The sequence below is a fragment of the Rutidosis leptorrhynchoides genome, chromosome 9 (assembly GCF_046630445.1).
Source record: "Rutidosis leptorrhynchoides isolate AG116_Rl617_1_P2 chromosome 9, CSIRO_AGI_Rlap_v1, whole genome shotgun sequence".
Taxonomy (NCBI): Eukaryota; Viridiplantae; Streptophyta; class Magnoliopsida; order Asterales; family Asteraceae; genus Rutidosis; species Rutidosis leptorrhynchoides.
The window spans coordinates 372,243,576-372,270,122 of NC_092341.1; the positions used below are offsets into that span (position 1 = coordinate 372,243,576).

Consider the following 26,547-nt stretch of genomic DNA (forward strand, 5'->3'; position numbering starts at 1 on the left):
GAATAAACCTACTAAAAATGAAAAAAATAGATCTAGCTTCAAAAGATCATTGGATGGCTTGAAAGTTCTTGAAGCAGAATCATGACACGAAAACAAGTTCAAGTAAGATTTTCACTCGAAATAAGATTGTTATAGTTATAGAAATTGAATCAAAGTTTGAATATGAGTATTACCTTGTATTAGAAAGATATATTACTGTAAATAATAAAGATTTCTTGAGGTTGGATGATCACTTTACAAGATTGGAAGTAAGCTAGCAAACTTGGAAGTATTCTTGATTTTATGAAACTAAAACTTATAGAATTTATGAAGAACACTTAGAACTTGAAGATAGAACTTGAGAGAGATCAATTAGATGAATAAAATTGAAGAATGAAAGTGTTTATAGGTGTTTTTGGTCGTTGGTATATGGATTAGATATAAAGGATGTGTAATTTTGTTTACATGTAAATAAGTCATGAATGATTACTAATATTTTTGTAATTTTATGAGATATTTCATGCTAGTTGCCAAATGATGGTTCCCAAATGTGTTAGGTGACTCACATGGGCTGCTAAGAGCTGATAATTGGAGTGTATATACCAATACTACATACATCTAAAAGCTGTGTATTGTACGAGTACGAATACGGGTGCATACGAGTAGAATTGTTGATGAAACTGAACGAGGATGTAATTGTAAGCATTTTTGTTAAGTAGAAGTATTTTGATAAGTGTCTTGAAATCTTTCAAAAGTGTATGAATACATATCAAAACACTACATGTATATACATTTTAACTGAGTCGTTAAGTCATCGTTAGTCGTTACATGTAAATGTTGATTTGAAACCTTTAAGTTAACGATCTTGTTAAATGTTGTTAACCCAATGTTTATTATATCTAATGAGATGTTAAATTATTATATTATCATGATATTATGATATATTAATATATCTTAATATGATATATATACATTTAAATGTCGTTACAACGATAATCGTTACATATATGTCTCGTTTTGAAATCCTTAAGTTAGTAGTCTTGTTTTTACATATGTAGTTCATTGTTAATATACATAATGACATGTTTACTTATCATTTATCATGATTAAACATAGTGTAACAATATCTTAATATGATTCATATATAATTAGTAAGACGTTGTTATAACGATAATCGTTATATATATCGTTTCGAGTTTCTGAATTCAATAAACTCAATTTTATGTATATAACTCATTGTTAAAATACCTAATGAGATACTTACTTATCATAATATCATGTTAATTATATATATAATCATATATATGTCATCATATAGTTTTTACAAGTTTTAACGTTCGTGAATCACCGATCAACTTGGGTGGTCAATTGTCTATATGAAACCTATTTAAATTAATCAAGTCTTAACAAGTTTGATTGCTTAACATGTTGGAAACACTTAATCATGTAAATATCAATTTCATTTAATATATATAAACATGAAAAAGTTCGGGTCACTACAGCCATCTCCGTCCAAGACGTGATGGAATCCTTTTCCAGTCCTTCGAACCATGTCTGTGCATGATGAGTGAGAGAATAGGGGAACAAGTATAGCTGGACTATATCTTGTCCTATCCCTGGCTGCTTGTAGGAATTTTAAAGAGATATGAATTTATCAAGGTAAGAATTAGGATCGTCATTTGGTAATCCATGGAATTGACAGCCATTTTGGATGAGCTGTATGATGTGATGTTTTAACTCGAATGAGTGTCCTTGAATCTCTGGGAATCTGATCAGTCCTCCTCGACCTTCAATCGAGGGTTTAGTGTTTTCTGCTAAAGTAACGCGTAACGCCATTTGTTTTCTGATTCGAGCTTCCTTACGTGCTTTAGAGATTATGGCGTATGGATCAGGTACGAATAACAACGGCCCTGATCTAGATCGGGTTTGGGTCATACACTGGGTATGCCTCTTTTTGTTGTTTTTAAATTTTAAGCAGAAAAACTAGGTTCCTAATTTAGTCTAAGGCAATCTAAGATTAATCTAAAGTAATCTAAGGTAGTCTAAGGTAATCTTATTCTAAGGTAGTCTAAGGTATTCTAAGCTAAGGTATTCTAATTATCCTAATTATAGATATGTTTTTGGTTCTTGCTACTGATTCCCTGGTATTTCGATAACAGAGCTTCGCACGAACTATTCAACAAACCAAGTGGCCAAGCCGACTACGGAGAGGCAGGATCCTTTTGGTTCCAATATAATTGGAGACTGTTCGGAAAATCCAACAACCAAGTCCGTGTATAATTGTCTTTCTTAGACACCACTTAAATGTTTGTGAATGAGTTTGATAGAGAGCAGTATTGTGTGATACCAGTTCCCCGGCAGCGGCGCCAAAAACTAGGTTCCCTCTTGATATGACTGAAACGGACGGTTTTATTTCGCGCTATGTCGTCAGGTCGCAGCGCGTCAGAGTCAGCCACCAAGAGGGAGGTACTTGTTTTAAATTTATATTTAGCGGGGCCTAAATCGTACTACTCCTTATTATGAGTAAGGAAAGTATGACCTAGAGTCATATTTTTGAGATATCAGTAGAATCGAACATATATCTAAAACTTAAGATAATTCTAAGGTGCAGGAGTAGTGGGTGATTACCTAATTTTGAGTTATCTAAATAAAGTAAAGTAAATGCGATAAAATTTGTAATTCAGATAGGGCTAAAACAAGTGCATGCTATGATTTCATCAGTTACTTTGCCGGTATTATGGAGTGCTGGCTCATGGATAGGCAGTGACCTTGTATTTACTATACTAGTCATAAGACATGTCACTGGGTAATGTGATAGGCTTGAAGATTCTGAATAGACAGCAACGTCCCTTACCCCCGACGCCCGTGCAGTCTGCTTACAGGCATACATGTTCAGACAGCTCATCCAATTGAGCGGGGTGCAATGCTTGAGACCGCGTTATGGTGAAGTGTACTAGTCAACACTAACCGTGTTCCATGGCCCTACTTAGCAGAGGTGCAACTTACAACAACCGTTGTGCTTCAGCGTGCATGTACGAAGTTTATATGCTTGGTGACTACACTAGCATGGTCTTAAGACCGACAATGTACTAGGGGTCTAGTTAGATGTTTCACTATGAAAGAGTCCTCAGTCGGAATCCAAGGCTCGGTCGACTTACTACAACCAGTGTGCCTCAGTCAAACTCACGTTGTATCCGATAGACTTCTCTTACCAAGGGGTGACACAGATAGTGTACTCTGAAACAGGGTTCGCGACTTCCCAATAACAGAGTCAATAACTACGTTCTATTAGTTGAAAAAGCGATTGAGTTCAAAGCATAATCGGAAAGCATTTTGATAACATACACAAACCATAATATAATTTCGGTATTATAACTTATTACGTCATAACATACACTAAAGATAACTACTCGCTAATCATGGCAACAATATCACAAAGCATAATAATGGAAGACATTATATAAAGACAAGGGATAGAAGTACCAGTAGATTAAACGAGTTCTGAATACAAAAGTGACAACTTCAAGACTCCAGACCGCTCCTAATACAATCTTTGGCATTCTTCTCCGTGTACTAGGTTTCCCGTACAGAGTCGAAGACCTTGAAAGTATGACTAATATTGTACAAGAGAGAGAAAGAAGTGAATTGAAGTGTATGTTGGAATGAATGACAAATGCCCTTTAAATAAACCAAAATTTTCCCTGCAAACGGCTGGCAGGCCGATTGGCAGGCCGTTTGCAAGGGCCGTTTGCCAAGGCAAACGTTCAACGAGGCCGTTTGCTGGACCTGTTTGGCAGGCTGTTTCTGAGCCAGGCAGGCCGTTTGGCTGCCTGGTTCCCTGGATCGTAACTTGATTTTTTGTCTTTCGCCGTTTTCGCTCTAGAATCTTCGTTTTAGCTCCGATTCTCTTGATTCTTTTTGCACCGTCTTCGTAATTACTTGTTCTTCAATATTGACAGACTAAGCGGGTATTTTGGCGATAAATTTTGGAACTTTATTGTTTTTGGGCCTTAATACCGAGGTGAAAACGTGACTTTTTAGCCGCTATCAACAATTTATACACAACATCATCCTCAAACGATCAACCCACTAACAAGTTCAAAAAACCAAACCCACAATCTTTTCCTTTAAATAACAACGTGAAGATTAATCTGTCACCAAACCTTGAAATGTGTGATCGTTTAGCATAAACCGCACTCATCATTGACAAAGACCCAATCGACGCCTTTAAGTTATTCAAGTGGTTAAAAAGCAGGTTTATATCCATCGTATCGATCTCTGCTTGGGGTCCATATGGATATATTGTTCAATGTAGTGACAATCAAAGTTTTCAAAGAATGACTTTGGGACCTACTATGAACGAGCTAGAATTCATGGAGGACATATCAATGATTCAAAAGAAAAACAACTTTTTTAGAATCACGAAAATAAGGATAGAAGGGATCCCTTTCGATTGTTGTTCTCCGGATTGCACAATTGAAGTTGCAAAGAGCTTTGGTAGAGTGATACATGTTGATCGTAACTCATACAAACTCAAAAGATCAGATGTATTGCAAGCCTTGATAGAAGTTTCTGATCCTGGTCCAATTAAAGGCTATTCTAAAGCTAATGTTGCTAATTTGTCCACCTGCAACATATGGGTAGAAGAAGTGGGTTATGATGAACCTATTCAGATTGTGAACGATGATATCATCGAGGAATACAACGATGCTCTTCGCCTCATGTTACAAACAATGGAAAAGCAAAAAACACTAACCGATTCAGTGCCTCTGGTAACGGAATCTTCACCGCCTTTGTTGCCGGAAGAATGTGAAATAGACGTTACAGGTGATGGTTTGGATTCAAATTTCAAAACTCCAAACAAACCAGATACGGTAATGGAACTAAGAGTGATCCACAACTCAATGGAAAAAGTTACAAAGGCTATTCTTGTTGAAAAGGATAAAGCTGCACAAGATATTAAAAGATCTTTATTTTCTTCAAAAAGTAAGTTAAAAGTACAATTGAATGCAGGAGATGGGCATAAGTCAGGTTCAACTAGCCAACCCACTCCCCAACACTTGTCTTTTAATCTAAATGAAAAAGACTACCCTACCCTTGGTCTTTTATCCCCAAAAAACCTTCCCAATTCGTCTAATGGTGTGAAAGATCTTGCTGTTATTTTTTCTTTTAACAAAAACAACAGTGATTCCTTTGCTTCAAAGTTAACAACAACCAACACTATCCATGATTCTGAGCATTGTTTAGATAATAATTGTAAGGCATCTTGTGAAAAAATAAGATCACGATGTCACCCCAAGGTGTCTTCCAACGAACCTTTTATGAAATCTCCAAATGCTGATGGCAAAAAGAAAGGTATCTCCAATCAAAGAAGTTGGGTCGATGATGTACCATACATTAGCGATTTCTTCGACATCACCAGTGAAATCCACCACGTGGTTGGGCAACAAGCAAATTCCAAAAAGAGTAGTATAAAAAGTCTTTCTTTTGGTGCAAAAAATCTTACATACAAGGAAGAGCTTAGGAATTTTGATGTCTTGATGCAAAATATGGCAGAAGATGAAGATGAAGCTCTCGATAAAACTCCAAAACCATGAGGCTTGACTCATGTATTACCCGTAACCTCGGAGACAAATCAAAGGTCGAATGACTATTTTTTAAACAACATCTTTCAATTCAAAGCTTTGCAATTCAAGATTTTATGATGTTAATCGTTGCACAACCAGTCTAGTAGCATTTCCAAAGCAATGAAATATGTGAAGCAGAAATAGTAGCTGAAAATCAAGGAATGCTCCCATCTTTTTTCAAAAATCCCCCTTTTCATATCAACACAAATTCAATCCAACTTTCCCTAATTCGATTCCAATCGCTTCAAAGTGAATCAATTGATAATGAATCTCTTCTCGGTCGTTTCATGTCTTCGTCCTTTAAACGAAATCCCCACAACCATTTTCAGTCGTTTTTTCCTTATTCCGGCATACAATTCCCTGCACCATCATTTTATTGAAGAAGATGATTTCTATCAAGCAATTGACGAGTTTTAGGGTTAAGGTTTTGGTTACAACCTTTTCAATTTAATTTTGGGAAGAAAGGTTCTACAACTCCGAGCGTTTTTTGTCTCATGTTCTGTAAATGATTGGGCTTTTATCAGCGATGGGCCTTTTCTGTAGTTCATTTTAAGAGTGGGCTCTTAAGCACAGTTCAATGTTGGGCTACACATTACCAGTTTCACATTGGCTTGTTTAGATGTTAGGAGCTTCATTCTCCATTCTGTCATTTGTTGTTATTTTCTTTTGGTTTCTTCATTTCTTGGCTCAAATGCCTCTTGGATTGTAATGTTGTTAATTTTCATCGTTTTGATGAAGGTTTTTTTAATATATCTCCTTTTTCGTCGTTTAAAAAAAAACTAAAAAAAAAAAAAAAAAAAAAAACTAAAAGGTTTCAATAAACTTTTAAAATACACAATTTTTTCTGATACTGTGTAAGAAATAGATATAGGAAAACTACGTTATATTCCATTATAGAATGAGAGAGAAAACAACGTTATTCGCAAAACATATACGTTTTATTCGCAAATCATATTTACAATTAAGTAATTCCCTTATTATTGGTAAAATCTAGTCTTTAATTTACATTTATTTGTCTGGTTATATCCCGCGTGATACATCACATGAAGTTCCATTATATTTACAGTGTATTTACACCTATTGCATTTTATTAGATATGCACTATTGCATTAGGTATAACATGATAACACGGTGGTTGTTACAATAAAAAAACCACGAAATTTCGATAAATTTCAAATGAGTTTCCAAATTGACTTCAAAATTTACATTATTAGTATATTTTTTTTCAGTATACATGAACTAATATTTATATTTATATAGCTAATCTAACTAATAATACGAAGGATCTTTTCGAAAAACAACTAAAAGATGTATATTAACCAAAAAAAGTAATAACGTGTATTTTTTTTAGTAACGAATACTCCGTAATAATTACCATTTATTATTATTATTTATTATTACTCTTCAAAATTCATTATATATTCAACTTAAGAACTTGATTACTAAACTACAGCAAGTCATTCTCCGCATCAATCAAATATATACATACGCATCCTGTATAGAACGATTAAAAAAATATAGTTTTCAATCGAAGATTCGTTCAACTGCCGCGCGTTTTTTTTTTTAAAATCGACAAAGGCAATTAGTAGCTGGTTGTCATACCAAACTATCACGAATTAGGTTAAAAAGTCGAATCAAATTCATCAGAATTATACACAAGAATGGGAGGTTGTTTTTCTGACGTAAGCGGAGGAAAAGCCGCCGTGGGCGGCGGCGGAAGTAAAGGTTATAATTTACAACATCAAAGAGGTCCGAGTAATGTTGCTGAAACGTCGTCTGGTACGGCTCCAGATGAAGTTGTTGATTATTATTTTCGATCCAAAGGTCTTCAACCACTCTACACTCGAATTGAGGTACATATTTATATGTATATGTTGATGCATAAATTGTTATATATGTATATGTACATGATTATATTCAGTGGATGATTGATCATCAACTAATTGTGCTATCGAACTTGTTTGGTTGCTCTGTTTACAATTGGATTGGATTTAATAAGTAAATGATGTTGATGTTGTTTACTTTTTCTGCTGAATGTAGTTTGAATACCTAGATGACCAATTTAGCGGAAATCAGTACTTCACATAATACTGACTCCACTGTATGATCTGGTAAATTGTATGTTTATGACAGTAATGTAAATTTCTAGGGCAACTCTGTTTGTGATTTTATCGAAGTTTTCCTTTAGTAGTTAGAAAAGGGTACTCATAAGCAGGATATTGTATCAACACACAAACACATTGGTTGACACACAATAAACAAATAATGAATTATAGAATTTGCTGTAGTGCATATTGATTCTTGTAACTTATAAAACATAGTGGATCGCTGAGTGTTGGAGCGGGAAGTCCGTTTAAAGAGGTTGCATGTTCAGTTGAGAACGGATAATGTATTTTGTCTTATGTAAGGCTGGGCCGATGGGGTTGGAATAAGTCCACATAAATGATGTGGTATTTAGTTAACATGCTTATTTCACAGTCCATTTGATTACAACCACTCACTTATCTTGTTTTTTATCTTCTTATATCAAATATTGTTTGCAAACATTATTTAACATATTAAATAATGTTCAATCTATAGTTTTAGTAAATTATGTTTTTGTTCTAGGTGGAGGTTACATCATGATCCCATTGCATGTTACATTGGAGAATAATATAAATAATATTGTTCATTAGGAGAGTATTATGGCAAGAATGAAACCGACTTTAGTTTTACATGCAAGTCAACACGACGCGACTAATTGCAAATGGCTTTTGGTGGGTATAAGATTGGGGTGGTCCCTTTCTTGGGATGTATTATAGACTACAGTAGATGTTTCTTGTTTGTTACTCTATTGATGGACTAGTTTCTTTATTTTGTCGTATTCGAAAGTTAGACCTGTTGTTACAATATCGATCACTTTATTGCACTTTATCTAAGTGGCAAGGCCTGTGTCGTTTAATGGCAATTTTCTAATGTCGTTTGTGTTTATAAGTTATTTACTAACACACACATACACATGAAGAGTGCTACTGGGTGAAATATATAGAAGGAAAAGGGTCAGTTAGAATAAAGCAACATCAGTTTATGGCTGGGAACGGGACCTTTAGCTGCACATATTGTCTTCTGAATTTAAGAATAAGTATAATGTGTTTGTCATTCTAAAAAAGTATAATGGACTGCTTGCAGCATCATCTTGTTTATTAGTTTACAGATAGTGATATAGATAACAGAAACACACTGACTTTTTTGTTTACCTATGTGGAAGGCGCTAACAATTGTTTATCTATCTCTTGGAATTACTCCCTTTCTGTATATTACTCATTTGTCAATAATGAATTGCAGTTATCATTATCGGCTTCAAAGTTACGTGATCTTGACATCATTTCAAAGGTAATAAAATTTATATTCTTGTTCTTGTCTTATGTTAATTATCTTCTCTGTCTTTCTTGCTTGCTTGTCAATCCGAGCACATCTAATGTCCGTGCTTGCTACACTTTGTTTACTTATTTAAATATATCATTAAGTATTGCTTTCAGTAATTTTGTTAGTGATAAACTTCTGAAAATAAGTTTGTGGCAAGGGTATACAACAGTGGTAGTGAAATAAACTTGAACTGATAATTACTTGTGCTTTTGTCCAACATCTAATTCTAATACTTGGTAATAAGTTTATGCTTCAACTTGGTATGCTGTCTCTCTTATATAACATCAATGTATGTTTTAATGTCAGTTTTTTTAGGACCCTATTCAAGTTAGTTACTCTTTTCTTTATTGTTTGCTACGCAATGCTACAAACTTAAAGAGTATTTTCATGTTATGTTATCATTAAACTGTAGAGTGACCCAATGGCGGTTGTATATGCCAAGAAGACAGATGGAACCTTGGAGGAACTTGGACGAACAGAGGTGATCATGAACAATTTGAATCCCATCTGGATTCAGAAAATAACTGTTGCTTTTCACTTCGAGACTGTTCAAGTGTTGGTGTAAGTATTTTGTTTGTCTACTTGTTTATAAAGTCTAGTAGACCCCATTGAAGATTAAGTAAAATCTATGCATATCTCACGTTTCTTTGTTTACAGCTTTCAGGTGTATGATGTGGATACCAAGTATCATAATCTGTCAACAAAGGTCCATATAACTTTTCTTCTAACCCTCATATGGTTTTGTTAGAGGTGGCAATTTCGACCCATATACTTATACATGAGTGGAGTCATGTGATGTGCAATCTCCACCTGGTAAAAATTGAAAATAATTAGCTAATTACGGAAATGGGTCTAAAGTCTTTTAATTCGCATTTTTATGAGAAAATTACATTATTATCAAAAATGATATAATATGACTCTTTTAATCACATCTGGCACAAAATGTTAACGAAAAACCGAATAGAAAGTGTTTCACACCTGTTGCCTCGTACCAAAATGAAGTTCCACCTGAACCTTTTGCCCTATTACCAACCTGATCAGTCTTCTCGTATTGCCATTGCTAAACTTTGTGTTTGGGTAATTACCATATGTATTCTTCAAACTTGTTTCTCTTATTATATTTAGTGTCATTTTGATTTTTTATATGTCACACAGATGCTGAAACTAAAAGACCAAGATTTTGTTGGAGAAGCTAACTGTGTTTTGTCAGAGGTAACTTTACATACTTTTCTTGATTTTCTTGTCATATTGGCAAATATTATTATTGACATTTGATATTGGACTCAAGGACTGCTGATTTAGGATATTTCTTATAATTATTCTCTCCTCAAGCAAACCTTCCTTCTAGACTTTATAACAAAAGCGTTTTGATCTGTTTAACCTAGAAACATCTTACCATGATCTTATAAAGGGCGGTTATCGCCCAAATAGACAGAACTGGGTCAATGTGAGCCTTTTGGTCATTGGGCTTGTCAGCATATTAATATGGCCCAAGAGAGAAAAACAAAAAAAAAAATGCTGGAATTTACAGATTTGGGTTGTTTTTAAATGCCAAATCTGACTCGTTACCCAACCCATCTTTTTGACCAACTCCGTTTTATGTTTTTACCTTCTTCTAAGAAGTTACCTAACACAGTTGAGTTTTAAAGCTTATTGCTAATGCCTAATAAGATGAGTACTGTCGATGCTAGTAGATTCTCGTTATGAGTTTATTCTGTTACTTTTAACTGCTGACAGATCATGACTCTTCGAAGCCGAAGTATTACCCTAAAACTTCGTGGCAGAAATGTGCATGATGTTGGAAATCTTGGTTCGATAACTGTTCGTGCAGAGGAAACCATTGCTTCAAAAATGGCTGTTGAGATGAGACTTCGGTGTACAAACTTGGATAACAAGGATCTGTTCTCTAAAAGTGTAAGCTCTCTTTGAGTAGTTACTAATTGTCACTTTAATCTGTATGATTTTTTTATAATGTATTGTGTTATCTCTTCAGGATCCATTTTTAAGGATCTCAAAAGTTACCGAGGCTGGTAGCCCTGTTCCAATTTGCAAGACAGAAGTAGTGAACAACAATTTGGACCCAGTATGGAAGCCTTTATGTCTGAATATGCAGCAATTTGTGAGTAAGGTGAATATGTCTAACTGTTGTTCAATATGCATATCATTGTTATTTGATGACCTTTTTAGATAGTTGTCTCTAGTTATTAGCTGGAGTGGTTCTAACGTCATTGCATTGTAATATTCCCCTCTTTTTTTATTCCTACTGAATTACATATACCTTATTCTATTTTTTCAGGATAACCCTCTAGTTGTTGAGTGTTTTGACTTCAATAGCAATGGCAACCACACACTAATCGGGTAGTTATTTTGCTATTCATTGTTGTAGTTAAATTAATGAAATTTCTTTATGGGTGTAATAATTGCCTCTTTGCATATCTATATTGACTTCAATATTGAATTTGGCAAAGTAAAAAAAGATTGAAGAATAAGTGATCTATACCAAAACAGTGGACCTTTATACAGGTGTATTTTATATGGGATTATTCAAGTGGAGTGTTACTGGGGTTTCCTCTATATATATTTTTTATTCGTTTCATGTTTAGCCTACTCTAATTGATTTGTGTTGAAGATCACATTGTTTTGAAGTAATAGGGTTTTCTTTTTGTTGTTGACAGTAAACTGCAGACATCAATTGAAGCCTTGGAAAAACTTTACAATGCAAAAGCAGGTGCAAATTTTGTCTTTCCATCTTCTCATCAGCGTGGTCACGAGAAGGTAAATTGTGCTTATTTGTTGTACTACAATGTTTAAAGGGTAACTTAGTACTCCTACATTTTTCTTAATGTCTTATGATGAAAAATAAGACGGGACATATTTATTTGAAAAGAGAAAACAAAAAACTCGCTCCAAATTACATTTACATTGTGCTCCAAACTACGTTTACATTGCAAATAATGAAGCATTAAGATTTAAATAATGTGTGTTGACAATTTATATATGTTACAGGTTCTCAAGGGTAAACTCTTTGTGGATGGATATATCGAAAAGGAAGTCCATAGTTTTTTAGATTATATTTCCAGCGGGTTTGAGCTGAACTTCATGGTTGCAGTTGATTTTACAGGTACGTGTGCTTAACTTAATAATGCTGGCATGTAATATCTAGTTGCTGAGCTGTAGGGTTTATTCTTGCCACTTCCCCCTTTTGACAGCTTCGAATGGAGATCCTCGAAGGCCTGATTCATTGCATTACATTGATCCTTCTGGCCGCTTAAACGCATACCAACAGGTTCTTGTAGATGTAGCAATGTTGACCATATACTCATGAATGAGTCGATTCAACTTATGTTTAATCTCCAACTGGTAAAACAAAAGATTAAAATGGAACATGCCAAGTTTGTAAAATAGGTTAAACTCTCCCAAACTGCTATTTAGATGCATCAAGCTTCTTAAACCATTTTATAAATATTTACACTATTAGTGCAATACTATATATACTCTTTGTAACCGTATACCCTCTCATTTTGACAAAAAAAGACACTAGTCGTCTGTACGCTGATCACGTCCACTAATAGTTGCATTATGGGCTCTTCATTCCACTGTGAATCTTGTTTTTTATTAGCATATGTAGTTAAGCTAGTAAGTGAAACTAGATAATGACATCTAATTGGTAATATGTTAATGTTTCTTTTATGACAGGCCATTATGGAGGTTGGGGAAGTCATACAATTTTATGATTACGATAAACGCTTTCCTGCCTGGGGTTTTGGTGGAAAAATGTATGATGCTACTGTATCTCATTGTTTCAACCTGAATGGAAACGCTGGAAACTTTGAGGTATGACATTCCCAATCACATTCTTTTTGCAACTTCTGTTATAGACCGTTTCTTCTCCAGTTCTATTATATCTGTCATTGTTTTATTTCCTCCATTATTTTGCAGGTTGAAGGAGTACATGGCATAATGACTGCTTATCAAACTGCCTTGCATTCTGTCACCCTTCATGGACCCACTCTATTTGGTCCCGTGATAAATCAAGCTGCGGAAATTGCTGCTCAATCCCTCTCAAGCAATTGCAGCAAGTACTTTGTGTTGCTTATCATCACGGTATACATGTGACGATATATTTGTGCACACACATTTTTTTTTTATCTTTGTTAGGAATTACTGATTTTTCTTGTAATTATACTTTTTAGGATGGAGTTATTACAGATATTCAAGAGACTAAAGATGCATTGGTCAGGGCCTCTGATCTTCCGTTGTCAATTTTAATTGTTGGAGTGGGTAATGCTGATTTTAAACAAATGGAGGTAAATTCCCTTTTTCGTTGATCAATAATCATGCTAACTCCAGTTAGTATTTTGTTCCCTGGTTGAGTTGCACAATGGTTCCAAATGAGTTCCCATTCAAACAGTTTTTTATTCTGGTGGGTTTGAGTAGATTGGTTTTCAAAGGTTTTTATAACCTTGATGCTTTGGCTGACTTTTGACCCATTCCGTTGTAAACTAATTTATGATGTTTAGTTCTTTGTCATGTTAGAGATCTAAATTAACCTGGTCTTAAGATAATGGGTTAAACCTTTCATCACTAGGTGTACCGATTGTTCATTAATGCTAACTGTTGGAAAATAAACCACTTAAATATGGGGGTGTCTTGTTAATCGTTTCCTGCAAACATCAAGATGTGTGTGATCTGTAACCCTGATAATATCCAACAGATATTGGATGCTGATAATGGAAAACGACTGGAGAGCTCAACAGGAAGAATAGCTACTCGAGATATTGTCCAGTTTGTTCCCATGCGTAATGTGCACCGTAAGTAATAAACAAAACTAGTTCTTTAGACAGTTATCTGTGTTTATAATTACAGGTTGCAATTTTGACCCATTGACTTGTAAAGGCGTTGTTATGGGTGATGTGTATCTCTAATGGATCAACTGGCAAAATATAACAAATTTGTTATAAAAAAAAAAAAACACGCCAAAGGTTCCAAAATGGTCCAATGGATCGATAATTGTCTTAAGTGTATCTCCAATGCCCAGAATATCCTAAATCACTCTATTGAATTTTCGAACACCACTTGTTAGATGAAATACGGAGGAGACAATTGTTTTGAATCAACCCAACGTATACAAGCTACCCAATACATGAATTCAAGTTCACCCGATACCTATCCTTGCTACTTTTTCCTTGGATATTTTCTTATGATATATAAGTATTATTATTATATTTTGTAGATGGAGAGGCATCAGTGGTGCAAGCTTTATTGGAAGAGTTACCAGGGCAATTCTTGACTTACATGACAAGTAGAGATATCAAGCCTCTCAATGCTAATATTCACCATGTTCCTATTCCACCAGATCCACTATTGACTTAAAACATGCTAGCATTGATATTTTTTTTTTTTTTTTTTTTTTTAATTCCCCAAATCTTTTACTTTCATCATATGCGATTAAGAACGCTACACCTAGCACTTATTTTCGGTACTCTCAGTTTCTGCTATTTGTTGAAAAAAGATGTTAGAGATGGTATTTTGGAGTTCTTTGCATGTGGTATGAAGCTTATGCTGATGATGTCTTTGGTACTTTAATTGTTCATACTCTATTATCATATGTACATGTTTACTTCTTTACAAAGTTGATTACATTCCACATCACATCACTCGATCTATTTTTATTCACTCGGCGGCTGTGGACAGGCGTTGGGCGTCGTCAATGTTTTTTTTATCAAATGTGAAAAATTATATTAAAGGCGTCGTCAATGTTGCTAGTCCACTTAAAAAACATATCTGAATATGGAAAAGGTAGAATGAGAATGCGAATGGTATCGTTATAAACTTATAATGTGAAAATAAGGTGCATTGGCTACCCATTTTTTAGCCACACATCATGAAAGGTAGTTTCAAAATGATTAACCACTACACTTAACTATCAATATCGATTTCGATGCATGATTACATTTACACGATTTTTATCTAAATAATCACATTTACACGATTTATTGTTATTATTGGTGTATCTTGTGTTTTGAATTTTGTACACGAACTCACCAAAAGCATGTCCATTGTACAATGGTATGGGTATTGTACACCTGAGCCATAAGAATATACAGCTAATTATGCATACAGTACAACACCTAGAAAACCTTCCGCGGCCAATTGGTGAAATAACGGAGAAATTTGGAGGGATAACGAAATCATTTCAATTTTCAGAATCAAATTAAATTAATTAATGCTCAAAGTTTCATTACTTGTTCTTCCCGCTCTCCATTCTCTCTCTCTCTCTCTCGGTTTCTCCAAAATTCTCGCTCGATCAACCTTCAGTCAGTAAGCTCACATTTTATTGTTCATATGACAAATTTGATTTACTGATTGTATGTTACTTGCACGTATGAATCTGACATTTCTTATCTGTATTTTGTTAAATGCTTTTGAGCAATTTCCTATTCTACCTTTGAATTCGAGGTTTTTTAGTTTGCTCTATTTCTAGGTTTTATTTCTCCGATATATAATTTTAGTAATCCGTAACTTCACGTATGTAGTGCTGTGAAATTTTCTTCATATGTGAGGTTTAGAAGTCATTGAACTTAATTCGATATCGCTGTAGGTATTTTTAATTTTTTTTTTTTTTTTTCTTCTTATTATTTTCATCATTATCATTATTAGTAAGAATTAAGATTTTGCTTGTGTTTTGACTTGAATAGTTGAATGGAACTTGTAATCATGTACTTAATGTCAAAGTGTTGTTAATGTGTTGATTTTGCCGAAAACAGTGAATGTTATTCTTCACTATGTGGATTTGAGTCGTTATACGAACTGGTGTAAGAGAGTGGTACGCCATGTTATGATTGTTATAATTGATGTTATAATGCTTGACGAGGTTCATTGTGATAGCATGTATGCAAGATGAGTAGATGACTGTTGGAAATGAGGTTTTTCAGATAGACGTTTGACAAATAGGATTGAAAAAAAGGTATTAAGGTGAAGCCTGGTTGAGGTCGTGTAGTGATTGACTCGTTAGTCATTTGGTAGGTGATGGAAAACAATTTTTAAACATTTAAAAGTATTTTTTTTTTTAACGGCAAGGTTTGTGTACATATTCATATCTTTGATTTAGTCTTTTTTTAGAAAAAAAAAAAAAAAAATGCTTGATAGAATCATGTAAATAAATCAGTCTATACATTTATCAAGTATTTATCTGTTTTTGAGAAGTTATAAATTGGAGTATAACTTTGAGTTATAAAGTCAATTTCATATTTATCTTGGGATAGGATTCAGCATGTACTATTTTTGTACTGAACTTTCTAGTATAACATGCCTCACAGTGACTACATTTAAACAGAACAGTTGTGGGTGGTGATAATTACACCATCATTTTTGATAGATACACGAAAACCGTGCATTGTTTTTGTGTACAACACCGCCTCTTATACACTAACTTGCTGTAGCATTATGGAACATGCATCTTTTTTTGATCTTATATTCAAATATACGGGCACATGCATTATATATCTTACATGAATATTTAGATGCAGATTTTAGTTCTATACCCCTGTTTACTAACGCAGGGTGTTTGTTGGTATCTTTCAGCATAGTGTTGCTAATTGTCTTAAAGAGGGTAGTGAGCTGATATTCACTTGCTGAGCTGTCAGGTAAAGTGCTAATGGTGTAATTTGTATCCCTACAATTATGTGATACAAGACTTCCAGCTATTTGTTGGTCAAACAAACTTTATTACTAGTATTTATAAAAGCAGTAAATTACTAATATTGTTTCCACTTCAATTTGTGTTTCCAGATCTAAAGTGAGTCCTGGGGGGAGGAGCATTGTGATCTTGCACTTTTAGTTTTAATCAAATAAACATGTAATTCCATATGACAGCATTCTGGCTTTAAAGTGATATCCGAGGAGTTTATTACATCAAATCATTGTGCTAATGGAGTGTAACAAAGATGAGGCTCTTAGGGCCAAGACAGTAGCAGAACAGAAGATGGTGGTTAATGATTTTGAAGGGGCTCGGAGAATTGCATTGAAGGCTAAACAGCTATTCCCCGAATTAGATAACATTTCGCAATTAGTTACTGTTTGTGATATCCATTGTTCAGCTCAAAAAAAGATATATGGTGCTGAAAAGGATCTATATGGAATTCTTCAAGTTGAAAAGGTAGCTGATGAAGCTACCATCCGGAAACAATACCGAAAACTTGCACTTGTTCTTCACCCTGACAAGAACAAATTTCCAGGCGCTGAAGCTGCTTTTAAGCTTGTTGGTGAAGCAAATATGGTTCTATCAGATACAGGAAAAAGGTCTGTATATGACGTTAAGTGTAGTAGGGTTCCTGCCAGACCTGCTGTTACAAAGCTTCAAAACCATCAAGGACATCAAGCTTCTTATACTACTAAGAACAATTTCAAAAAGGTCCCGGGTTCTCAGCACGGGCAATCAGAATCAAACCCGAATGTTAGGTTATCGTTCTGGACGTATTGCCCTTTTTGTAAAGTGACGTATGAGTATTTCAGAGAATATATAAACAGACCTTTGCGGTGTCAGAATTGCTCGAAACTCTTCATTGCTCATGACATTGGTCCACAAGTGGCTGGCACAGGTTCCCATTATGTGCCCCAAAATATGAAAACTGCAAATGTAAAATCCAACAAGGTTCAACCACCTGTTTCTCAACAGAAAGACATTGGAAGACGGGAACCAGTCAAAGTGAATATTCAAAAGGATGGAAAACTGCCTTCTCATTTGGCCCATCAGAAAACTAATGTTGGTGGATTTTCAAGATCTGGAATGGAACATGGAGAATTGTCAAAACAAAAAGATAATGTACAGAAGCCCATGGAAACTGGAACCTCCAAAGGAACGAACAAAAAGAGACGAAGAAGGATGGTTGTTGAATCTACTGAGACTAGTTCTGATGTAGAAGTAACTGCATTTGGAGGAGTTGATGGTGATTCTGGCGTTGATAGTGTCAAACGAAGAAAACCTTCTCGGAAAAAACGAGTTTCTTACCAGGAAGATGGCGCTGAAGAATCGAGTCCACAAAAGCGATCTAGGATGGGGACAAAGGAAAAAGTTTCTACTAAACCTTTTCATACAGCTGATGTGGCTAAATATGCTGATGTAAGCAAGAACATGAAGACAGGTATAATGAATGGAGAAGAAGCTGTGAAACCTGATGATCATTTGGGTGATCCAGACCCAGATTTTGTTATGTGTCCTGATTCAGAGTTTACTAATTTTGACAAAGATAAAGAGGAGCATTGTTTTGCAGTTGATCAAATATGGGCGTGCTATGACTCTATTGACTCTATGCCAAGATTCTATGCCTTGGTTAGGAAGATTTTCAAGTCTGAGTTTAAGCTGCAGATAACTTGGTTAAACCCTAAGCCCGGGATCAATCAAGAGATTAAATGGGCTGAAGCGGGTTTACCCGTTGCTTGTGGGAACTTTGTGCTTGGGGAAACAGAGGAAATGAATGATTGCCTAAGTTTTTCTCATCAGATGATCTACAAGAAAGGTGCAAGTAGATTTTCATTTGTCATTCAACCTCAAAAAGGTGAGATTTGGGCTATTTATAAGGACTGTGACGTTTTTAAATGGAGCTTGGCAAAAAAAAGTGATGAAAAATACGAGTTTGATATAGTGGAGGTTCTTTCTGTACTTGAAGATGGTATCTATGTGGCTTTCTTGTCAAAAGTCAAAGGGTTTGTATGCGTGTTTCAAAGAACAGTTTTGCCAGGACTTGCTGCAGATACGATTCCTTTCAATGAACGATTTAGATTTTCTCATCGTATCAAGTCAGTAAAACTGAATGGGACCGAACGAGCCGGTATACCTACTGGATCCTTTGAGCTTGATACGGCTTCTCTACCGGTTGAAGATGATTATTATTATCTTAATAAGGTGAGTATGGAGCCCGCAAAAAACATTGATCCTCCACCCGAATTTGATAGAGAAAAAGTCAAACCCACTAGTCTGTCAAAAACTGCCAAGAAGCGTACAAATGGTCCTGATAATAAGATGCTTAATGTTCGTCGGTCACCAAGAGGATTAGCTCATCAGTCAAATGGTGTTAAAGAAGATAAGGTCAATGCTGCTCATAGTTCTATATCTCATGAAGAAAAGGCTAAATCCACTAAAGGTTTAACAAACAATCCTAAAGAGCATGTTGGGTCTGGGATGCTTAATCCTCGTCGATCACCGAGAGAATTAACACAAGATCGGTGTAATGGTGTTTCGGAAAAGTTCAGTGATGGTCAAAGTTCTCAATCTCATGAAAACAAACTCAAACCTAGTTGTTTGTCAGACACATCAAATCAGCTTGTTAGTCCTGATGTGCTTAACCTTCGTCAATCACGAAGAGTAGCAATGAGAGGAGATCAGTCCATTGGTGCTATGAATGAGGTCAACGATAGTCAAAATCCTTTTTTGAAGGGTGGTGATACAGACCCAATCTCCAAAAAGTTCACCAAAAGCTCAGCTAGTAGAAAACCAGTGCAAATTAGTCATGACTTCAGCTCGGATAAGCATACCTGGAAGTTTGAAGTGGGTCAGATATGGGCATTTTGGGAAAACGATAATGGAATCCGTCAATGCTACGCACAGATCAAAAAGGTTGAATCTGACCCCGTTCGGTTGATTGTATCTCCACTTAAGCTATGTGAAATCCCATCTAATGACACTATTCGACACAATGCATGTGGTTTATTTAAAGTGTATCCTAGTAGGACAATAATGCTTGAATTGGATTCATTTTCTCATAACGTAAAAGCAGAAGCTAGAGGAAAAGGTACATTTAGTATATATCCAAAAGAACAACAGATTTGGGCTTTGTACAAAAAAACCGGCAAAAAAGCTGGTGAATGTAGCATTGTTGAAGTTCTCGAGGCTGATGAAAGTAGCATAAAAGTGTTGTTACTCACACGTGTTCGTGGCTATAAGTTTGTTTTCAAGGCCCCAAACATACAGAGATCAACAGGGAAGATTAATGTGATACCAAGGATAGAGTCAAACAGATTCTCTCATCAGATTCCCGCTTTTCATTTTACAGATGAGACAGATGGCTGCTTGAGAGGCTGCTGGGCGCTTGATCCGGCTGCGTTTACAGGTAAACTCTTATTTTTAAAGCTAAAGTTGTTTGACCATTATTAATAGGGATTAGTGAAGTTGCTTGAGTATGCAAGTTTGACCCATTGAAATGTAAATGGGTTGAACTGGAGTATGTATTTGTCTAATGGGTTGTCCTGGAATAGCTATTTTGTGCAAGACTGAAAGGTAATAGATCAAAGGGTTTGAGACTTTCTCAGGTTTATTTTCAATTCAGAACACCTCCAAAATCTTCTTAAACGAGTTTTATTATCTGCGTAAGAATATAAGTTGAACCAGAAAATGTTATGACCTAAACCCGTCAAAGCCTATTACCCAACCCTCCCTGGTGAACTCATAGCTTCTCCACATTTGATTTAGTTAGTGTTGAATTGGTTTTTAAGGCTCTCTTGGTTTTAGGTCTGCTGTGGTGGCGTTTTCACTATGATTTGTAAACAAGTATATACATACTTAGATAATTATGAACGTTTTCATATACAAAACTGATCACGCAGAATTTTATATGCATTTAGAAAAATACTGCCTTAATCAGCTTACAGGCAGGTTTCACTGTATTGTTGCATTCTTGTATTTGTTAGGGTTCTTTCCATCAAATCAAAATTAATGATTATTTGGTAGCGAAATGTATCTGTTAATAAATAGGTTCGTTTGCATATTACTAAAATCACTATTGTATATTTTGTTCAAAAACTAAAAGTTAAAACTTTCGAGTCTTATGTGGTTTCTTTGCCCTCCCTTCAAGTAGCAGTTTCATTGGCTTGCTTTGTGTGTGTATGTGTATTTTACATTTTTGCTTAATCTTGATTATCCAGTATTATTTTATTTTGTAATAGAAAGAAAGTTATTAGATTTTTTTTTTTTTTTTTTTTTTTCAGGACCACCAAAGCCTAATCAAGGTTAGTCAATGTAGCTGCACTCAAGCTTTTGGATGCCTATGTGTTGTTGCTAAGAGAAACGAATGAAACCCAACATGTAGCTTCTTTGTATGAAAAAGAAGTATGTGTAGGCTATAGAAGCTAATTGTAAGAGTTGTAGCTTTGAAAGGTACACATTTGCTACTTTCCATCTCTCTTTTATTTTTAGGTGGGGATATTTCACACCATTGGTAGTGTCATAAGAATAAGAATCATGCATTATACAACTGTGTTATTGTCTTTTATTTGTATCATTTTTTTAAGGTGTGGCTGTGTCGTGTGGGGAAACACATTCAATGAATATTGATGAATGATTATATTCCTCTTAAGTACTCTTATATGGATGGGTACCTCCTAACTTCCTATAATATTTAGTTATGCCTTATCAATAGTGTTTTGGTTTTTCTGTTGGAACAATAAACGTAGGAACTAAACTCTTGATATTCTCCATACTGCCTGCCCATTTTACCATCTCAGAGATGAGGAAGCTTGACCCATACATAATCACACATGACCTAGTTCCAAGTTCTGATCCATACATACATGTGCTTACAAAATACAGCAGTAATTATAATTTCAATTTCATTAACTGGAACAGAATAACTCGGAGGGTGCCAAGTAATAATACATAATACATAATAATAAAAACAACACCATAAGCAAACTTCACTATCATTCTAACATCGCTACCACATGCAGCTACCCTATAACTCCACGATATTAATTACTTAACGCAGAGATTAATGCAAAATTTTACCTCCAGACATCTTCATGTTTTATATCCTTTGATTATGTGAACAATTGGTATGAAGAACTCGAAAGTTTCGGACTACGGAAAAACGTTGATTCAAATCCTTGCAGCCGCAGAGACACGTGCACTACTACTGATGAGTGTTCCAACTCTCTCTCCCTTGATAGCTTTTGCAATGTTACCAGGTTTATCAAGATTGAATACAACAACTGCATCATGCCATCAATACATAAAACATCATTATTAACTTGAGACAAAACATGTGGTTTTCTTAAAAGCACTATTTGCAAGATGAAAAAGAGGACAAAAGTGGATAATGCAAGTAATACCCCAACTATTGTTGATATGTTCTTATTTGCATACCCTGCAGATTTTATTTTATTCTTTTAATGTATTATCAATCAATGTTGATTCTTTTAATCATAGCAGTCATTACAATTTCATGTATCGAATCCCATCAGGTGATGCACATTTTAGAGGTGGTAAAATGAACTGGTCAGGCAGGTTGAGTAAGGAGTCAAAATTGGGTACTGCTAGCACAGGGTCAAAAAGGTCAGGGAATACCCACCAATAAAAAGAGGACCCACAAAGACTTTGTTGTATTCTACCAATATATGTATAGGCTTTATTATGCATTCAAATTACACACAATTTTAAGAGACTTTGGACCACCCGCTTGACTCGTTCAACCCATTTATTTATAGCTATTATTAGTGTTAACCTATCTGACCTGTTATAAATAACATCCAGACCCAAATTGACCTGTTTATCTATACTTGGATCTAAATTTCCACCACTACGACAAATAAATGTCTCCGGTAGATTGACTAATTGAACTAGACGTCTTGAATTACCTGGGATATTGTTTTCTTGGCATAAAGTGATTGCAGTCAGGTCCATAACAGAAAGGTCGTTTGAGATGACTTGTTGATACGTAAGTGTGTCATGAAGTTGAGCGTTAGGGTTATTCCTTGGATCTTCATCATACACCCCATCCACATTAGTAGCCTTTAAAACTACCTCAGCATTAACTGCATGCATCACCCAACCAAACCAAGATTCGTTACTTTTAATATTATCGACTTACATAATCAGCATGTAAAAAAACATATGATTCATTGATCCAGTTGAGGTGAATCAGAATCCAAACACCCCTTAAATTACATGTTTATTAGTCATGATACATTGCATTGCAATTCTCATTGAGGATACAAAAACAACTTACTTTCCGCACAACGAAGAGATGCGGCGGTGTCGGTGGTGAAAAATGGATTTCCGGTGCCGGCTGCAAAAATGACGACCCTGCCTTTTTCTAAATGCCTAACGGCCCTTCGACGTATATACGGTTCAGCAACTTCAGACATTCTAAATGCTGTCTGGACTCGTGTTGGAATGCCGATGCTCTCCATTGTTGCTTGCAAATATATAGCATTCATCACAGTTGCCAACATCCTGAAATCCCCATTTTAATTATAAGCTAATTAGTATTGTCCAAAATTAATGGTTATATTATATCCATATAGATTTTGTGAGGACATCATGATACCTTACCACTAGGCCACCTTGGTGACACTTAGACAAAATTAAACATGCCACATTAAATTGAGAAAGTAGAAGGTTCAAAATTCATATGAAATCTTTATTCATATATTTTTTTTTTTTTTTTTTTTTTAAATGAACTATGACATAGTACTAAACATCAAAGTAAAAAGGATTAATTACTTACCAATTACTCTTTCGTTTTACTTATGACTTAATGGAAACGAAGCTGGCATAATGGGTTAACTCAGGTTTACAAGAGTCAATCAGGAAACATTTTCACAAAATGAAATGTGAGATGATTAATCACACGACATAAAATAGGTTGTACCCGATGTAATCAGCAGACGAACGATCGAGGCCACTACTTCCTGCCCATGAAGCTCCACGAAAGATATTCCCCCCACCAACAACTATAGCCACCTGATACATATATAAATAAATAAAAGAACATCAAACATTAACGCCGAAGATATTTTTTCACTTGCTACAGGTAGTTTTTAGTATGTGACAGAATTTCTTTTGGAATATCTGATTATTACGATTTGATGTACCACACACGATATATGTCCTATAATATGGACACTACAAATTCTGTGCCAAAAATGCTATCTGCGTGTATTTATGGATGCATGTACATCTATGTGATATCACAACATGACTATTGTTTGTGAGCTGCATATCCCCTTTACCCCCACTTACTAAGATATAATGTGCTTTATAGGAACACAACTATGTATCCTGCATACTCTTAGTAGTTGGTATCTGCAAACTAATCCTAGAATTACCCAAAAAGTTATACACTTATATAAAAATAAACAGAATCGGAAATCTACCTCAATGCCAAGGCGAGTCACTTCCGCAACCTCTCTTGCAATAGCCATTGTAACCTATTAACCAAATGTAGCAGCAGCACTATATGCTAATGACACGGTCATAATTTCTATCTTACTAAAATCCTAAAAATACCAAAGTTGTTGTTGTTACCTTTGGGTCTATATTTTGTTCACCATCACCAGCTAGTGCTTCTCCACTTACTTTAAGAAGCACTCTTCGCCACTTAACAGGAGCTCTAGATGAACCATTTTCATTCAAACTAAACACAAACAAAAATCCAATTAACCAACCTTGGTGTTTGATTCACCAAAAACTTCAAAATATGCAAACAAATTCACTTACAGGTAAGGTAATGCCTAACTCTGTTCACATGTACCATTAAAAACATGAAATGACATAAAAGTGCATTTTTAGATGAGGGATTTACTCCTATTATCAACTAAATCTTAGCATATTCCTTTTAAAAATTACATGATTTGCTCATAATCAAGTAAATCCACATCAGTCATCAATCTTTATTACTCTACCAAAAGGGAAAAACACTATCTTTATTAGCTGCTACTAATTAAAAGGATAAAAAAACAAATCTTTAAAGGCGGGCAGGAAGCAAGATAAAGATCTTTATCGTGGGTTCATATAATAAATAAGCAAAATTGAAGAGCTAAAAACATGAATGCATAAATAAAAAATAAAAATTGTAGTAATAACAGGCAATAACTTAGAGATACCTAAACGCCATGGAATCTGAAGACCTGCCATTTTCAGAAACTGAGCAATTGATAACCAATGAAGAATGTTTGGTATGAAACCCATAATAATTTATCTGATTATTATTATTAGAATGATAGTTTGGTTTAAGAAAGCCTAATAATGGTGAATAATACGTGGATGATGAAGAGATAGAGCGACTAATCGAGGAAGATAAAGAAGCAGATACAGCCATGGGGAAGGGAAGGATTAAGATTGAAGTTTTTGGGTTTAACTGATTGATATTTTACCCTAAATTATTTGAGAAATGTGGATAAGGGTGAGAGGGGTCTCATTCTATAACTTAACTATGATGATGATGATGATGATGATGATGATGATGATGATGATGATGATGATGGGATATAACTCATGAGTTTGTTGTTTTAGTTTCTGTTTTAATCCCTAGATTACAAATTTTAAATATATAAATTATATTATATGGTGATCATCATCTCCTAGATTGATTGATTGATGCATCTAAAACTTTATCCTGGGTATAAAATGCGATATTAGCGGCTAAAAAGAATCTAATTGAGGATGTAGGTAGGTTTTCCAACTAAAATTAGTATCAAAGTTTTGGGTTTATAGTCTACCGCTCCTATAATATAAGTTTTCTTATTTGTTTTATAACACTATACTTACGTATTTTTTCACTTGGAGAAAGACCAATTTTTTAGTCTTATTTAGTCAAATGTTTTATATGTTTTTTTGCTTTACATTCTTCTGTTCAAAATTAAACGTATTACTGTTATATATTAATTCAAATTAACTAAATATTGTAAGGGATTTTTATATGATTGAGACATCTCTAAGTAATGCAACGGAAATCTAACACAGCAAGTCTAACAGCGGAAGCAACAACGTCTAAGCACCTGAGAAATACACGCTTAAAAAGTCAACACGAATGTTGGTGAGCTATAGTTTGTTTGTAATCAGTAACGTAATGTAGACCAAGAGATTTTAGTGCTTCAAACAGCGTTTCAAAACAGTATGATAAAGTATATGCTTAACCGTGGGCACCCGGTAACTAACTTAACGTAATAATAATACCCCCTAAAAGTACATTTGGCGAGTGCGTATGTCCTCGAAGTATCAAACACCCGTTAAATGCTAGTGCGACTAGCCCGAGTGGGGATGTCAAACCCTATGGATCCATATCTAATATTCGCGTTCACCGGTTCAAAACCAATGATTAAATGTTACCGTGCTAAGGGGAATCTTTATGCCGTTATATAACCCACACATATGTAAAGTTTAAGTACTCGTGTCAAGTAAGTAAAACATAAAAAACGCATGTATTCTCAGTCCCAAAAATAGTATAAGTAAAAAAAGAGAAGCTATAACTCACAGTGAATAAGCAGTAAAAGTCGATACGAAAAATATGCAAGTAGTAAGTCGGTCCGAAAGGTCGTCAATCTAAGTCAAAGTTTACTAGGTCAGTATATTGTCCCAAAAGGTTAAAAGTGCATAAATTAAGTTTAAGTGTCATCATCATCATCATCATTCATCAAAGCTAAAGTAAGTTTAACAAGAATAGAGATCGAAACAAAAGGCTGACTTTGGACAGCTGTTACGACCTCTCTACAAATCGAAAAGATGCGTAGTCAGTGGCTATGGCTCCGTATGTGAGTCCTCTAA

At 34.9% G+C, this 26,547-nt stretch overlaps 3 protein-coding genes across 4 annotated transcripts; 2 read left to right on the plus strand and 1 right to left on the minus strand.

The window, feature by feature from the left end:
- Positions 1-7,067: 7,067 nt before the first annotated feature.
- On the plus strand, positions 7,068-14,581 carry LOC139865659 (protein BONZAI 3-like). 2 transcript variants are annotated; one of them, XM_071853741.1, is made up of 16 exons: positions 7,068-7,459; positions 8,931-8,978; positions 9,424-9,572; positions 9,669-9,717; positions 10,167-10,223; positions 10,749-10,925; positions 11,005-11,139; positions 11,308-11,369; positions 11,687-11,786; positions 12,018-12,132; positions 12,221-12,297; positions 12,708-12,845; positions 12,951-13,115; positions 13,205-13,318; positions 13,726-13,822; positions 14,245-14,581. In XM_071853741.1, exons 1-16 carry the CDS (start codon positions 7,268-7,270, stop codon positions 14,382-14,384), a joined length of 1,815 nt encoding a protein of 604 aa, XP_071709842.1. In that variant the 5' UTR covers positions 7,068-7,267; the 3' UTR covers positions 14,385-14,581. The 2 variants fall into 2 exon arrangements, with proteins under 2 accessions (XP_071709842.1, XP_071709843.1); XM_071853742.1 differs by lacking the exon at positions 7,068-7,459 and adding an exon at positions 8,174-8,362.
- A 2,283-nt stretch (positions 14,582-16,864) lies between these two features.
- On the plus strand, positions 16,865-21,346 carry LOC139869329 (uncharacterized). The gene is made up of 3 exons (XM_071857642.1): positions 16,865-20,119; positions 20,994-21,014; positions 21,297-21,346. The coding sequence occupies exons 1-3, from the start codon at positions 16,942-16,944 to the stop codon at positions 21,344-21,346; spliced, it is 3,249 nt and encodes a 1,082-aa protein (XP_071713743.1). The 5' UTR covers positions 16,865-16,941.
- A 243-nt stretch (positions 21,347-21,589) lies between these two features.
- Positions 21,590-25,217, minus strand: LOC139866135 (uridylate kinase PUMPKIN, chloroplastic-like). Its single transcript, XM_071854268.1, has 7 exons — positions 24,888-25,217; positions 24,310-24,418; positions 24,159-24,212; positions 23,654-23,745; positions 23,009-23,235; positions 22,638-22,814; positions 21,590-21,992 (listed from the first exon to the last, which is right to left on the minus strand). The coding sequence occupies exons 1-7, from the start codon at positions 25,100-25,102 to the stop codon at positions 21,880-21,882; spliced, it is 987 nt and encodes a 328-aa protein (XP_071710369.1). The 5' UTR covers positions 25,103-25,217; the 3' UTR covers positions 21,590-21,879.
- Between the last annotated feature and the right edge of the window lie 1,330 nt (positions 25,218-26,547).

What these genes read in the sequence shown, in the direction of transcription:
- LOC139865659 (XM_071853741.1), top strand. Translation starts at nt 7,268, where the DNA reads ATGGGAGGTTGTTTTTCTGACGTAAGCGGAGGAAAAGCCGCCGTGGGC. An exon ending in GAGACTGTTCAAGTGTTGGT is followed by an intron (nt 9,573 to 9,668) that starts GTAAGTATTTTG and finishes CTTTGTTTACAG; the next exon opens with CTTTCAGGTGTATGATGTGG. An exon ending in ATCAGCGTGGTCACGAGAAG is followed by an intron (nt 11,787 to 12,017) that starts GTAAATTGTGCT and finishes TATATGTTACAG; the next exon opens with GTTCTCAAGGGTAAACTCTT.
- LOC139869329 (XM_071857642.1), top strand. Translation starts at nt 16,942, where the DNA reads ATGGAGTGTAACAAAGATGAGGCTCTTAGGGCCAAGACAGTAGCAGAA. An exon ending in TGATCCGGCTGCGTTTACAG is followed by an intron (nt 20,120 to 20,993) that starts GTAAACTCTTAT and finishes TTTTTTTTTCAG; the next exon opens with GACCACCAAAGCCTAATCAA. An exon ending in ACCACCAAAGCCTAATCAAG is followed by an intron (nt 21,015 to 21,296) that starts GTTAGTCAATGT and finishes CATTTTTTTAAG; the next exon opens with GTGTGGCTGTGTCGTGTGGG.
- LOC139866135 (XM_071854268.1), bottom strand. Translation starts at nt 25,102, where the DNA reads ATGGCTGTATCTGCTTCTTTATCTTCCTCGATTAGTCGCTCTATCTCT. An exon ending in ATCTCTTCGTTGTGCGGAAA is followed by an intron (nt 22,815 to 23,008) that starts GTAAGTTGTTTT and finishes TGATGCATGCAG; the next exon opens with TTAATGCTGAGGTAGTTTTA. An exon ending in CCAAGAAAACAATATCCCAG is followed by an intron (nt 21,993 to 22,637) that starts GTAATTCAAGAC and finishes GGCATGATGCAG; the next exon opens with TTGTTGTATTCAATCTTGAT.